Here is a 14,552-nt window from a genome sequence, read left to right on the forward strand (position 1 = left end):
CCATTTGAGAACATTTTCTCAGACTCATAGTCTAAGGCTGCAGCATGTGCTCACTGCTTATGATGGTGATGTAAAAAAAATCGAGTTTCACAACTTTTCCCATCTCAAATTATTTATTTGATCAAAGATTGTGAGGTTTTCTCCTTCAGTGCATTTGGAGAAGGCAAAAATAATAAATGCACGAAAATAAGCTTTTGAAGTTCAGTCATACTTGGAGGTTGAGCGTAGCTGAAATCCACGAGGCCGACCCTTGATGTGCTCCCTTTAGTGGGACCAAACTACTGTGTGTTACTGAGGGCATGTTTTCTTCATACAGCACTGTACTCTTAAACTGACTTCTTCCACAGTATTCATGTTTCTCTGTCCCCCACTCCCCCCCTTTGTCCTTATGAACTGGCATGGCCAGTCAAATAGAACAAGTCAAACAAGTTAACTAATATAGTGAGAAAAGCAGATCCTGATTAATTAGTTACAAGCTTTTAGCTGAGTAAATTGAAATTACTGGCAGTGCTGCTATGTAATGAGTCTCCTTTATACCTACGGCCCTGTCTCTAATTGACCTTGTATTATACATGTTGTCCTCATTGCTGTTTAACCAGTGATCACTTCAAAAATGTAATTTAAGATGAACTTCTTACTTGCATATGCAAAATAATCGGTTACTAAAACATCAGAAGTAATATACTGTTTACAGATTTCTTTCCAGGTTACTGTCGGTTGGACTTAGGTGTTTTTTTATCCATATGCTGCATTGATATTGAAACTAACTGTGCTGCATTAAGGCTTTATTGCAACTAATAGCATTGCTGTAACATACTAAGTCTTGACTGACATGAGCTGCGGCTTTCTGGAAGGGAAAGATATTCCAGTCTTATTATCAGAGATAAATTTGTCAATATTGGTTAACTTCCTCGTGAAAATCACACAAGAGGAAACACAGGGTGTTCAGTTTATCTCCTCATGGTCTAATACTTAAACAGCAAAATGTGCCATTGTACTTATCCTTGTTTTCCCCCATTATCTATTGCTTGCTTTTGGTAATTTATTGGTCACTTCCCATCTTTCACTTCTTCTTATCTATTTTTGTCCCTGACATGGCTTCTGCTTCTGGAAACGGTTCTGACAAGACAGACACACACACCTTCTCCAGAAGTGATAGCAGTGTAGTTTGTTTTTAGTTAGTGTCCAAGCATTGACATTCATCTGTGTGTGTGCCTGTTCCTTTATTGTTGGTTGCTTACGGTGTGTGTGTGTGTGTGTGTGTGTGTGTGTGTATGTGTGTGTGTGTGTGAGAGATGAGTGTCTCCTCATTGTCTGCAAAACTCACTTTTTTCCCTCGAGCTACGACTGTGTTATAATAAAACTAATAAAACTATATTTTACCAATGGAAGTGGTTGGAATGGTTAAGAGGGTGGTTGTATGAAAGTGTATTTTCGTAATGTTTACAATATAATAAAAATCTTAATGAACAGTTGTGTGATGCTGTTGTAGTTAGTACTGTATCCAGACACAGTTTGTTGATTATAACTTTGTTTATTATAAAGAAGCATCTAAATGGGAGGCATGATTATACTGATGAGATGAATTAAAGATATATTTAGAAGACTTAAAGGGGATTTATGCTATAATTTATTTTCTCAATACTTGAGCAGGATTAATACATAGGATTTAAGAGTAGTATAGGTTTTTTCATTATTATTTTTGTTATTATCATTATATCCATATACCATAGACTAAAATGCTACATCCCCTTTGGTCTTCATATATATGGAGAGCATATACACTCACAGAGCACTTTATTAGGAACATCTGTACACCTTCATATTCATGCAATTATCCAATCAGACATTCATGTGGCAGCAGTGCAATGTATAAGATCATGCAGATACAGGTCAGCAGCTTCAGTTCATGTTCACATCAAACATCAGAATGGGGAAAAAATGTGATCTCAGTGACTTTGACCGTGGCATGGCTGTTGGTGCCAGACGGGCTGGTTTGAGTATTTCTGAAACTGATGATCTCCTGGGATTGTCACGCACAACAGTCTCTACACAGAATGGTGTGAAAAACAAAAAACATCCAGTGAGCAGCAGTTCTGCGGACAGAAACACCTTGTTGATGAGAGAGGTCAGAGGAGAATGACCAGACTAGTTGGAGCTGACAGAAAGGCTTCAGTAACTCAGATAACCTCTTTACAAATCTGGTGAGTAGAAAAGCGTCTCACAATGCCACACGTCAAACCTTGAACCGGTTGACACTGAGCTGAAAGCTGATACCTACCCAGTATTAGTATGGCGTTCCTAATAAAGTGCCCAGTGAGTGTATATATATATATATATATATATATATATATACATTTATTTATTTATTTTTGTAAATAAACACAATTAAATAAATGTAATTTTACAGTATATTAATTTGCATAATAAGAATACAAATAATAAATAGATTTTTTTTTGGAAGAAGAAGAAGAAGAACACCAAGGGGGTTGTAGCATTTTATAATACCTCTGAATAAGACGATTGGAAGAACACAGTTCAACCCGGACATCCAATAGAGGCGTACCAGAGCAAAGTTGTGTTCCTGCCTGACAGGTCCGGGTAGTAAATAATTGGGTGAAAGGTCTACCTGCCTGCCAGAAGTGACAGCTAAGAAACACATTATTTCAGACAGCGGGAACCGATCAGGTTTGTTTTGTTCGTGCTTTCTGGTTCACCGCCGCAGACGCCGCGGTGTGTCCCGCTGTGTCCCGGTGTGTCCCGGTGTGTCCCGGTGTGTTTCAGTCTCCTTCACCGCTGCTGTTGTCTCTTCCAGAGCAGGAACTATGTCCAAGCAGCCGCAGCCGATAAGTCCGGGGAAGAACTTCTTCGCTGGGGGGTTTGGAGGTGTTTGCCTCGTCTTCGCCGGGCATCCACTCGACACCATAAAAGTAATCGACTTACTGTTGTCCATTTTATAGCCTACATCATGTTACAGTACAAAACACAGGGAGGGAAACACTCTGCAGAGTGCATCCGCCTAGCGCTGCAGCCCCGGTGACAAGGGGACAAACGTTAATAGCTGTCACATTTGGGATATTTGATTGTGGTATCAGTCAGAGTTAGGCAACGTGGATATTATCGGCCTACATTTGGTGTTAATATATATATATGTTGGGCCTGCAGAGTACTCAGAGTATTCGTTCAGATTACTGTAGCCCTTTGACCCACATTCAGCTGCTCGTGCCTGGATGACTCCATGACTCAGGTAAAGGAGGGCTGGTGTTACGGCAGAATATGTAACCTCTGATAGCTTCTCCTTAGTACCACACATTATCATTAGACCTAATTTTCTCAAGTATTCTTTATTAAATCCATACAATGCAGAGGTGGAGTCACATGACTTGCTTGAGACTTGACTTGATGCACGAAGAGAACCCTTGAGTCTTGACTTGACTTGGGTTCTGGTGACTTGGGACTTGACTTTGACTTGTACTTTGATGACTTGAAAAAGTTTCTAAAGTTTTGACAAAAGATCTTGTGTTTGTGTAAATGACTTCGATTGAAAGTGATGAAATTTGTTCTTCAATTTATTGAAGTTGAAACATCTGGGATGGCATGGACCTCTTCCTGCATCATGGCAACATATTTTCTATGTGAGTTGTAGAAATATTTTCAAACACTAGCCGGTTTTATACTTTGGCCTGGGTATAGGATTCTTGGCTGCAGGGCTTCATTACATTCACAACAGCAGTTTTTTTTCTTGCCACTACTGGAACTACAACTACTTCAACAGTAGCAGTAATAGCAGCAGCAGTGTTTTTTTCTTTGCCACTAGTGGAACTACTACTACTTCATCAGTAGCAGTAGTAGTGGTAGCAGCAGCAGCCTTGTCAGTAGGTGAAGCTCTGCCTCTCACAACTTACTTAGGTAAAGCACTCACCTGGTAAGTTGTGAAACTGAAGACCTCCAGTGGGGCCTTTTATACTCCAAACTGGCCCAGCCAACGACGTCAACATTCTAATTAGATTGTGGCGTGTTATAGCTGCAACAGGCTCTGATTGGTGTAGCAGATACAGAGTCCTGGTCCATTATGACGTCATAATCAGAAGAAACACAGGGTCAAGCCGCGATTCCACCACTTGAGAGAGTCATAGGCGCCCAGGGATAGCATGGACCTCTTCCTGCATCATGACTACATATTTTCTATTTGAGTTGTAGAAATAATTTCAAACACTAGCCAGTTTTATACCATGGCCTGGGAATAAGATTCTTGGCTGCAGGGCTTGATTAAATTCACAACAGCAGGTTTTTCTTTTTTTTGAGAGTCATAGGCACCCTGGGATGGCATGGACCTCTTCCTGCATCGTGACTAGATATTTTGTTTCCTTTAAGATATTAAATTGACACTGGACTCTTGGTTTCTTCTACATTTAGACTTGAGAGTTGACATTAATGACATGGACCTGACATGGACTTGACTTGGGACTTGAGCAAAGTTGACTTGGTCACAGCTCTGATACGATGTAATAACACTAACACTAGTTATGTTTACATGGTGAAGTTTTTGTGTGTGAAGCATATTAAATACAGGCGTGCATCCTCTTTTCTCTCAGGTGCGTTTACAGACTCAGCCAAAACCTAAACCCGGAGAGATCCCCTTGTATGCCGGCACCATTGACTGTTGCAGAAAAACCCTTGCGAAAGAGGTGGGGGTGCATGGTTGCCTAAATCTGTTACTCGGGGCAATGTTTTTGTGATTTTGTTCAAAATATCTTTCAAGAAATTTCTTCTTCCTCCCTCACACCCACATTTCCTTATGATCTCTTTCCTTTACAGGGTGTGAAAGGACTATATAAAGGCATGGCAGCCCCTATAATTGGAGTTACACCCATGTTTGCTGTGTGTTTCTTTGGATTTGGCCTGGGCAAGAAATTGCAACAGAAAACCCCTGACGATATCCTTACGTAGGTGATTGCTCAGTCGTAGGTTGTGTTACTGTTCACTTGTTCTAAGCGTCCTGTGGGTGATGCTATGTAGGCACATTAGCATCTTTTATTTCCCTTCTGCAGGTATCCACAGCTGTTCGCTGCGGGGATGTTGTCTGGTGTGTTCACCACAGCCATCATGGCTCCAGGAGAGCGCATCAAATGCCTCCTACAGGTCAGAGGCACTTATGTTTATTTGCATACACAGGATCTAATGTAACTTATCCCCTGTGCTATTACACTAGCAAAATAAACTACATAGAAAGACAGTGGGTATGTCATGGGGCTTATAAAGTAGGCACCTCCCATCACATCACAGATGTAGTGGCAAACTCATACCAAACTCTTACTTGTGCCACTCATGCAGGATGGAGAGTTTTTTGACTCGCTGTGTTTCCCAAAAATATTCCAGAAAGTGTTAGGCTAATAATCCAAGCATAAAACGAGGCCAGTGTACAGATAAAAAGGGCCTGGTTTATACCCCAAATGTTGAAAAATTACAACAATAAAACAAAGCATCTCCACACTTTATAACTGACCAATTCAGCGTAAAACAGAGTAGCATATGCGTGCGTGCAGTCAGAAAACTGTAGCTCCCCATCCTTCTCCCTTGGGCATGTAGTGGAAAATCATGCTTATAGCTTATAAGCATGATTGCCACACTGACAAATGGACCGGCTTGTTAATTTTTCAATGAAGATTAAGGATTCAGTGTTTCAATAAAGGTTAGACTAGCAGAACACAATTGTAAATCTTACACAGTAAATCACAGGAAAATATCGCAAATTATAGACTATTCCAAACAATGAAATTGTATTAATTACTACAAAAACTACAAATCACCTAAACAATGTCAAATACTTGCTGCAACAAAGCACAATTTTAATCATCACCTTCAATATGCAAAATAGTATACAGTATGGCTCTTGACAACAAATATTTTGTTGAATTACACCGGCAAAATCTGCAGTAGGTGCAAACTGTGGGAATGGCTGCTGCTGTTGGAGACAAATCAGTGTAACATGATGTGTGTCTGTGTGCAGATCCAGGCAGCATCTGGGGAAGTGAAATACGCCGGACCCATGGATTGTGTCAAACAGCTGTACAGAGAGAATGGGATCAGGGGAATCTACAAAGGCACGGCTCTAACTCTCATGAGAGGTACTGGTTGTCTTGTAATGAATTTTACATGTGAGCAGAAGTCACAGCTTGTCATTAAGTTTGATTTACGTCCCGCCACCATGGTGCATGCTGCGGGATGGTATGTTGTCATAATGGTGTGTGTGTGTGTGTGTGTGTGTTTCTGTCTGTCTGTGTGTAGACACATTTGTGTGAACACAATAACTTAAGAACAATACATTCATGTGGAGCACCTTGCTGCATTCATTTGCATAATAATGAGGGAAAATAATTTTCTTGAAACTACTGTAAGTCTTTAATTCTTTAATACAGTTCGTATTAATACCGCCCATGTGTTATGTGTTGAGACAAGTATGTTGACAGAAATATTTGCTAATTAATGCATTCATTTGATTAATTAATGACCTCATTAGCATAATGTGTTTCGTTTAATATATCATGGTGATTATGGAAGGCCATTAAGTAGCTTAAGTGCCTCTTGTTCTGTAATGCAGATGTGCCAGCAAGTGGGATGTACTTCATGACCTATGAATGGCTGAAGCACAGTCTCACACCAGCTGGAAAGAGGTGAATGGTTTTTGTTTGTTTGTTTTTGCAGTAGCATTTGCAGTTATCTATCGTATTGTGAAATTATTCATATCATCTGTTATTGATTGTTCACTTTTCCCACAGCCCTAACGAGCTCAGTGTTCCCAGTGTGCTCTTTGCTGGAGGGATGGCTGGAATCTTTAACTGGGCGGTGGCAATTCCACCCGACGTTCTCAAGTCTCGTTTCCAGACAGGTATGCTTTTAGAGTCTGCAGTATATTAAGGCTGAAAATCGCCATGTGCATGGAAACTGTTTAAGCTAAGAGCTGCAGAACAAAAAAAAGGAACAAAACTGAAAATCTGAAGTATGCTGTGGGGGAAAAACATTTCACATGAAGACACTGAAATAGCCCCTCAGAATGGTCTCATGCATCTGGACAGAGTTTACAGTAATCCATAGCAGACATTTCTTGAGTTTTGTTATGTTGCAAACTATTGATGAGAAACTGCCTTTTACAGGAAGGTTTGTTTATCTGTTAACGTGTATATGTGACTGATTTCCATAATACATTTTCAGCTCCTGAGGGAAAGTATCCAAATGGTTTCCGGGACGTTCTACGTGAGCTGATCAGGGAGGAGGGTGTGGCCTCTCTGTATAAAGGTTTCACTGCTGTCATGCTTAGAGCCTTCCCCGCCAACGCAGTGAGTGCACTACCGTATTTTGGTTAGGGGATTCTGTGAACCGTTTATATACAGTGTAAGCTAGATGGTTTGTCTGGGCATCAAGCAGTCTTCAGTTTGAGAAGTTATGAAAATGTTGTTCAGCGCCTCAGTCACCATGTAGGTATGTCAGTGGCTCAAATTTGTTAGCTGTGCTTCAACAGACATTTAATCAAAACTTGAACAGAGAGAGTGAAGAAAAGAAATATTGTCATGAGCAATTCTGCAATATAAGGTATACACACATACACAGGCACAGACACCTTATCACTAAGCTGTAGAGTTCAGTGTAGCCAACATGTTTTCTAGTGACTGTGCTTTAAAGGAAACATGAAAACACGTGATTAATATTCTTTATACAGTACTGTGCAAAAGTCCTAGGCACCCTTTTTTATGTAAATTTTGTCTTAGATGTTTATTTATTTGTTTTCTGCATTAGTGTGTCAGTAGACTGCTCTTTATAGTAATTTCCTTTATATTTAGAAACTTTTCTTTTCATTATTTTTGAAAGCATCTTCACTTTATGGATTTTTTTTTACATGTGCCCAAGACTTTTGCACGGTAATGGATCTGGTCTGCTATGTATATTTTAAGACCTTTTAAGATCTACGTTTCCCCCTCCCACCACAATCAGTTTTGAGTAGATGTGGTGCTTTATGGAAAATGTAGGTGGGATCAAAGTATGTTGCCAATTTCCAAACCAATAAACTTGCACCTTGCTCCAATTATTTCAGGTCAAATTTACTTAAGTACTTTCAGAAATATGCGTTCATCTGAAAGTGCTTTACAGAGGAACAAAGGACACAAATGGATGTAAATAAAAACATGGCCACAAGTATTGTTTATATAGCTCTGCTTTGTTAAAACAGTACATTTTACATTGTACATACTTAACTCTCTCTCTCTCTCTCTCTCTCTCTCTCTCTCTCTCTCTCTCTCTCTCTCTCTCTCTCTTCTCTTCTCTTCTCTTCTCTTCTCTTCTCTTTCTTTAGGCTTGCTTCCTTGGATTTGAGGTTGCTATGAAGTTCCTGAACTGGTTGGCACCTAACCTGTGATGAAGGCACAATGCAGATTTGTATCCGGATCACAGGAGCAGAACTCTCTAACAAGACAGTGGAGTGGCCACATACACAGTCAACAGTATCTCTCACACACACACACACACACACACACACACACACACACACACACACACAATGTCAAACATATCGACAGATTCTAACACACAAATTTACACCAATGTGCTCATTTGTGTTTGAGAGACTTGTGGTACTACAGGGCACATGGATCATTCAGACCTGCAGAGAAGCTATACTGATGATTCTGTGCAGCCTACACACACACACACACATGAATGTTCTCACTCCCTTTGTTTTACTTAGGTTTGTTTTTTTTTGTTTTTTTTGTTTGAAGGAGTGAACATGTGCCTTACCTTTGTTATCTGCGAGCAGGTGTGCATATCAGGGAAAAGGTGCATTTTCTTGTACTGTGTGTGTTCAGTCTCTCAGCAATAAATGCCTTTCAAATTTTCTGCTCCCTGTATGGTCACATTCCACTCAGTGATCCAGTTACCAAATGCTTACATCACTTTCTATCTGTTTAATGTTAAATGATTAGAGCCTAGCTAAGGTCAAACTGATTCAATGGTGGATCATGTCTGTGAATGTGAGAATGTATATAAATAAAATGCAGAATCCGTCTTCAGAAATCAGATTATCCTGTGCACTTTTTTCCCCCATAAACAGTTGAAAAATCCTCCCTCAAAGTCAAAAGATAATTAGGACCTCAATTATTTTGCATTGCCAAATCATCAAGTTCCAAGGCCTTTAATTATATGTGATGTGAAAAGTCCTGGTCAATACTTTCCGATAGGCTGTTCTAAATAAAGAAATCAATACCCTGCTGAATGTGAGAGGGAGTGGGACAGGAGGAGGGGATAGTTTGGATAGTTAGGAGGGGGTAGTTTGCTTATGGGACGATGGTCTAGGCAGAAGCACAGACAGTATATCAGACGTGTGGGACATATAATGTAGCTGATGACCAAAAGTCAACTGCTCGGTAGGCGTAGGTTCTTTTTGTTATTTGTGCAATAGCTGAAATTCAGTATCTCAGGTATTAATGACTGAGTTTCTAATAAGTGTCATAGACCTAGATTTAAGGGAGATGCAAGTCTCACTATTTTCAAAATGGCATACACAGTTTTGATCTAGAAATTAGTACCTTAAAGTATTAAGCCTTTTTTTGTCACAGGTAAATTCTAGACTGGTTTGGCCTTCAAAACTGAATGATGAGTAGTGCTGAGATACCAATTGGTTTGAAAGAGTTGTTGCAAGGATATACATTGGAAGTACTACGCCGCAGGCCACCAAACTTGGTTGAATTTGCCGTGCAACATTTCACACGTATTCAAGAGAGCCAAAGGAATGACCAACATGCTAAAAAACGCACCGTTAAATCTGCTCGGAAAGGGGTAACTTTTGATACAAATCCAAGTAAGTCCACAAAGGATGATGAAGAGGAGGAGGAGGCCATTATCAGTGAGTAATATTCCATAATTGTCACAAAAAGTGTTGCGTGTTTGTCAAAAAAACTTGGTTTATCACTGCTCCCTCTACTTGTCCTCCCTCTGCAGTTGATTAAAATTTTGTGTCACAGATATTCCATTCCCTAAACATATCTGTGTCATGGTACCCCTGCAACACTTGAAAATGTATAACTAGCATATGCCATTTGCTAGATGCATTTAGCCAAAGTGCATACATTTTTAGCATTAGTTGCTCCATTGGGAATCAAACCCCTAAGCCTGATGGTGTCAGTGCCACACTAAGTTCACAAACCCACAGCAGCATATATATAATAAAGAACGTAGCAATAAAGCCGTTGCCCACAGGACAGTTTGCTGCATGATGGCCTTCCTTACTCCGTGATTGGCTTGTCAAATCCAGTCACACATAATCATATGTAGTGTGAGCTGCTGTATTTTTTATTTCTTATACACACCTTTTTTTCTTCTGCAGAGTCCACTTCCAGTAAATACAACCGCAGAGTATCAGGTCAGCAACTGGAACAACACGTATAATGAATTCCAAATAGTGTTCATGTATCATGGTAGAGTGTTTTGTTGTGTTTGTGCTGCTGCAGTCTGCGCAGAGGCTTATAACCCAGATGATGATGAGGATGATGAGTCGGAGCCTCGTGTTGTGCATCCCAAAACAGATGAGCAGCGTCAGAGACTTCAGGACGCATGCAAAGATATCTTGCTGTTTAAAACCTTGGACCAGGTAATAATAATAATAATATGATAATAATAACTTTATTTGTATAGCACTTTTCTAAAAACAATGTTTACAAATTGCTTTACATACAATAAAATCCAAAAGCAGCAATAAAAGAAAATAGGCATAAAAGGTAATGTATGAGATAGACAGGTAAAACTAAAAACACACAAACAAACAGAGATACAATTAAAAACAGATCGAACTTTACATAAAAGTGCGTCCCGAAAAGAAATGATAAAAAATAGGAATAAAAGGTAATACAAGAGATAAACAGGTGCAACTAAAAATAAACAAACAGAGATACAATTAAAAACAGATTGAACTTTACATAAGTGTGCCGAAAAGAAATTATAAAAAATAGGAATAAAAGGTAATACAGGAGATAAACAGGTGCAACTAAAATAAACAAACAAACAAACAGAGATACAATTAAAAACGGATGGAACTTTAAATAAAAGTGTGTGCCAAAACACAAAAAGGCAATAAAATGGACATACAGGTACAAGTACGCTACACTAGAGCAGTTCATATGAGCATTTGAAGCAAGATATTAAGAAGGATGTAAACAACTGGCTGTCCCCTTGATGATGATTCTTCTTTTTTTTTATGTAATGTCCTCCAGGAGCAGTTATCTGAGGTGTTAGACGGCATGTTTGAGGTGCTGGTCAAACCACAGGAGCACATCATAGACCAAGGGGACGATGGAGACAATTTCTATGTCATAGAGAGGTGAGTGAGAGATTGTGTTCATAATTTCAAACTAGATGCTGTTGTCTCTCTCTTGTGATGTCTTCTCCTCTCCTTAAGTAGTTTACCTTTCTGTCTCTGCCTTCTCTTCCAGGGGTGTGTATGATATTGTTGTGCAGAAGGATGGAGGGAGTGTGTGTGTTGGACAGTATGACAATAAGGGTAGTTTTGGTGAGCTGGCTCTCATGTACAACACCCCGCGAGCTGCCACCATCATTGCAACGCAGGAAGGTGCCCTGTGGGGCCTGGTAAGTTGGACAAAGGACAACAGCTTTCTCTGCTCTATTATATCATGCAGTATTTACAAGCGTGGATGAAATGTTTATAACTATAGTCCCCACTCATAGTGTTATTGCAGGAGCACAATGGATGAAAACTTAAACTAGCCCTGTCATATGATTTAACTGTAGTGAAGCATTTCTGAAAAATAAAAAATAAACTAAACTACAATAGCAAACCCACTCTGAAAACTGAAACAAAACTAAAACTGAAATCAAACTTGGAAAAAAAAGAAAAGAAAAGAAAACCTGAACTAATATTACCTGGGTGGGTCTCTTCCAGGATCGAGCCACCTTCCATAGACTCATTGTGAAAAATAACGCTAAGAAGAGGAGGATGTATGAGGCCTTTATCGAGTGTGTTCCTCTCCTAAAGTCTCTTGAGGTATGCATTAAAAACACTAATTCTAAATGCAAACAAAGTAATAATCAGATATCTCTGTATATCACCTTTCACCTGATCTGTGTAACATGACATGGCATATGGACATTATGATATTGTTAGTTACAATATTATACTTCAGCCATCCTTTGGCAAAAACAATAAATGTTTTTGTATTTTTTTTACTATCACTATGTTTCTCGTTTTCCCCTTCATAAGCTTTCTGAGAGAATGAGGATTGTAGATGTATTGGGAGCAAAAGTGTTCAAAGCTGGGGAGCGCATTTTGATGCAGGTACAGTATTGGGACATTTCTTACATTATCTTTGGATGCTATTACATTTACTAATGGTTAGGATGGACTATAGATATGGAGTTTCTGCTGCTTTCTGTACTTGCAGGGGGAGCTGGCTGACTGTTTCTACATTGTGGAGTCAGGAGAGGTGAAGATTATGATAAAAAGCAAAGTAAGTAGGCTGTCTGACATACTACACATTGAATTGCTCATTTAAAATTAAAAAAAAGTTTTATCTTATTCTTCACCATGTCTTATCTATTCTAGTTCTTGCCGTAGGTGCCTGTAAAATTTTACATTTTTGTGTCTGGTAATGTTTGGTGTTATTGTTACGATTGCCATTGGTTCCTTTAAAGCTTTTTCATCTGTTACAGACAAAGGCTGGCCAGCAGGATAACACAGAGGTTGAGGTTGCTCGTTGCACTAGAGGCCAGTATTTTGGGGAGCTGGCACTGGTTACCAACAAACCACGAGCAGCTTCAGTTTATGCTGTGGGAGAAACTAAATGCTTAGGTATGTTATACACTCACCATCATTTTTCAGAAGTTAGAGCACATTCACATTCAGCTTTCTCCACCTCATTTTCAGTTTGAAAGATGCAAATGAACAGGATTGGTCCATTGTCAGAGCCAGGAGGAAAATGCATCATCATGCAGCAATGAAACAAGAAGGAGTTCACTGCTTCCTTGCTGCCACTAATGTGAAATCCATATATATCGCACATAGCTACTTATATGTAACCAAATATTCTATCAAATAATTAGCACACCAGAAATACACTTTCATGTTTAGAGCACAGCAAGTTAAATTGGCTCCTCTTACTCCTACTGAATAGGCCCGACTCCCCAACAAAACGACTCCCACTTTATATTAAGTCAGACAAGGGGAGTTCCTGTTGAAGCTATAATCCCTTGTTGATTCCCTATGTTAACTCTAGTTAAATTAGTTTAAATGCAGGGGGGGGATGACATAATAACAAACAAACATATAATAAGAACAAAAATTGCATGTGTGCCATTTAGAAGATGAATGACTGAGCTTTAAGTTTCTTTGACGGTATGGTAGTAGGTGCTATGTGGCTGGTTTGAGTGTCTCAAAAGCTACAATGCTGCTGTTTTTTTAGCTTGTGAATGAAGAATTGACCATCACATCCGGCCAACAGCAAGGGCCATAGTCAAAAATGGCTCATTGATTAAAGAGGCCAAAGTAGGCAGGAAATGTGACAAGCTACAGTTAGTCAACTAACAAGTGGACCAGTACAACATTGGTGTGGAAAGACCAGTATAAGAATGCACAACCCATCGTACTTTGACACGAACGGGGTGTAACTGCCGACAACCAGAGATCCACTTCAGTGGGCTATAGAACAAAAACTTTGGACGTTGGACAAATATTGCTATCTGATATTGGTTCCTGCTGTTTAACTGATGGAAAGATTAGGGTATTTAAAAAAAAAAAATCTGCATTGATCATCATAATTTGGGTATTTTCCAAATATGGTGTTTGATTTCCCTCTGCTGAAAAATGATTTATTTATAAACTGTTTTTGTTTTTTTTACAGTCGTGACTCATTTTTGGAGGCTGCTACAGGCCTTTTTTGAAAATTATGTATTCCAATATATCCAACACACTAATCTGTTTAACAGAACAAATAAATATGAGGCTGCAGTGGGTTAAGTTATTCTTAATGTACTCCTTCCCCCTCGTCTCGTCTTCTTTCTCAGTAATAGACATCCAAGCCTTTGAGCGTTTGCTGGGCCCCTGCAAGGAGATTATGAAGAGGAACATCTCCCAATACGAAGACCAGCTGGTGGCACTGTTTGGCTCCAGTGTAGATTTGAAACACTAGTAAATTGACTTGTAAGATTAATAGCTTGATAATTAAATCAAACATAGAGACAGCGCATGTAACACGAGAATGATGCCTTTCCTTTGAGTTGTAAGATATACAGTGTTTCTTGTACAACATTTGAGGTAGAATGTATAACCTGTGAGTAGGATATTTTGTGTTTTTTGTATGACATTGCTCATCACCACTGAAAGGACATCTAGGCTAGTTAGTCAACTGACAGTCCAGTACAACATTGATGTGGAAGACCAGTATAAGAATGCACAACCCATCATACCTCAACATGAACGGGGCATAACAGCCGACAACCAGAGATCCCCTTCTGTCAACAACACTACAATTTACACTTACAGGACGATAATTACCTTA

General features: G+C 39.4%; 1 protein-coding gene across 2 annotated transcripts; it reads left to right on the forward strand.

Moving 5' to 3' along the window:
- The first annotated feature begins 2,568 nt into the window (after window positions 1-2,568).
- On the forward strand, window positions 2,569-14,183 carry slc25a20 (solute carrier family 25 member 20). 2 transcript variants are annotated; one of them, XM_071520721.1, is made up of 16 exons: window positions 2,569-2,688; window positions 2,816-2,930; window positions 4,596-4,701; window positions 6,033-6,128; window positions 6,602-6,674; window positions 9,228-9,230; window positions 9,648-9,892; window positions 10,373-10,408; window positions 10,497-10,636; window positions 11,256-11,362; window positions 11,475-11,628; window positions 11,942-12,043; window positions 12,260-12,334; window positions 12,441-12,506; window positions 12,709-12,847; window positions 14,059-14,183. In XM_071520721.1, the coding sequence occupies exons 2-16, from the start codon at window positions 2,826-2,828 to the stop codon at window positions 14,181-14,183; spliced, it is 1,572 nt and encodes a 523-aa protein (XP_071376822.1). In that variant the 5' UTR covers window positions 2,569-2,688; window positions 2,816-2,825. The 2 variants fall into 2 exon arrangements, with proteins under 2 accessions (XP_071376822.1, XP_071376823.1); XM_071520722.1 differs by lacking the exons at window positions 9,228-9,230; window positions 9,648-9,892; window positions 10,373-10,408; ... (6 more) ...; window positions 12,709-12,847; window positions 14,059-14,183 and adding exons at window positions 4,819-4,946; window positions 5,052-5,142; window positions 6,780-6,889; window positions 7,213-7,337; window positions 8,348-9,082 and having other exon boundaries at window positions 4,596-4,688; window positions 6,011-6,128.
- The last annotated feature ends 369 nt before the right edge of the window (window positions 14,184-14,552 follow it).

The sequence above is a fragment of the Centroberyx affinis genome, unplaced genomic scaffold, assembly GCF_046629955.1.
Source record: "Centroberyx affinis isolate AG114_WGS23_722 - 3 ecotype Tasmania unplaced genomic scaffold, CSIRO-AGI_Caff_v1 ptg000824l_1, whole genome shotgun sequence".
Lineage (NCBI taxonomy): Eukaryota > Metazoa > Chordata > Actinopteri > Beryciformes > Berycidae > Centroberyx > Centroberyx affinis.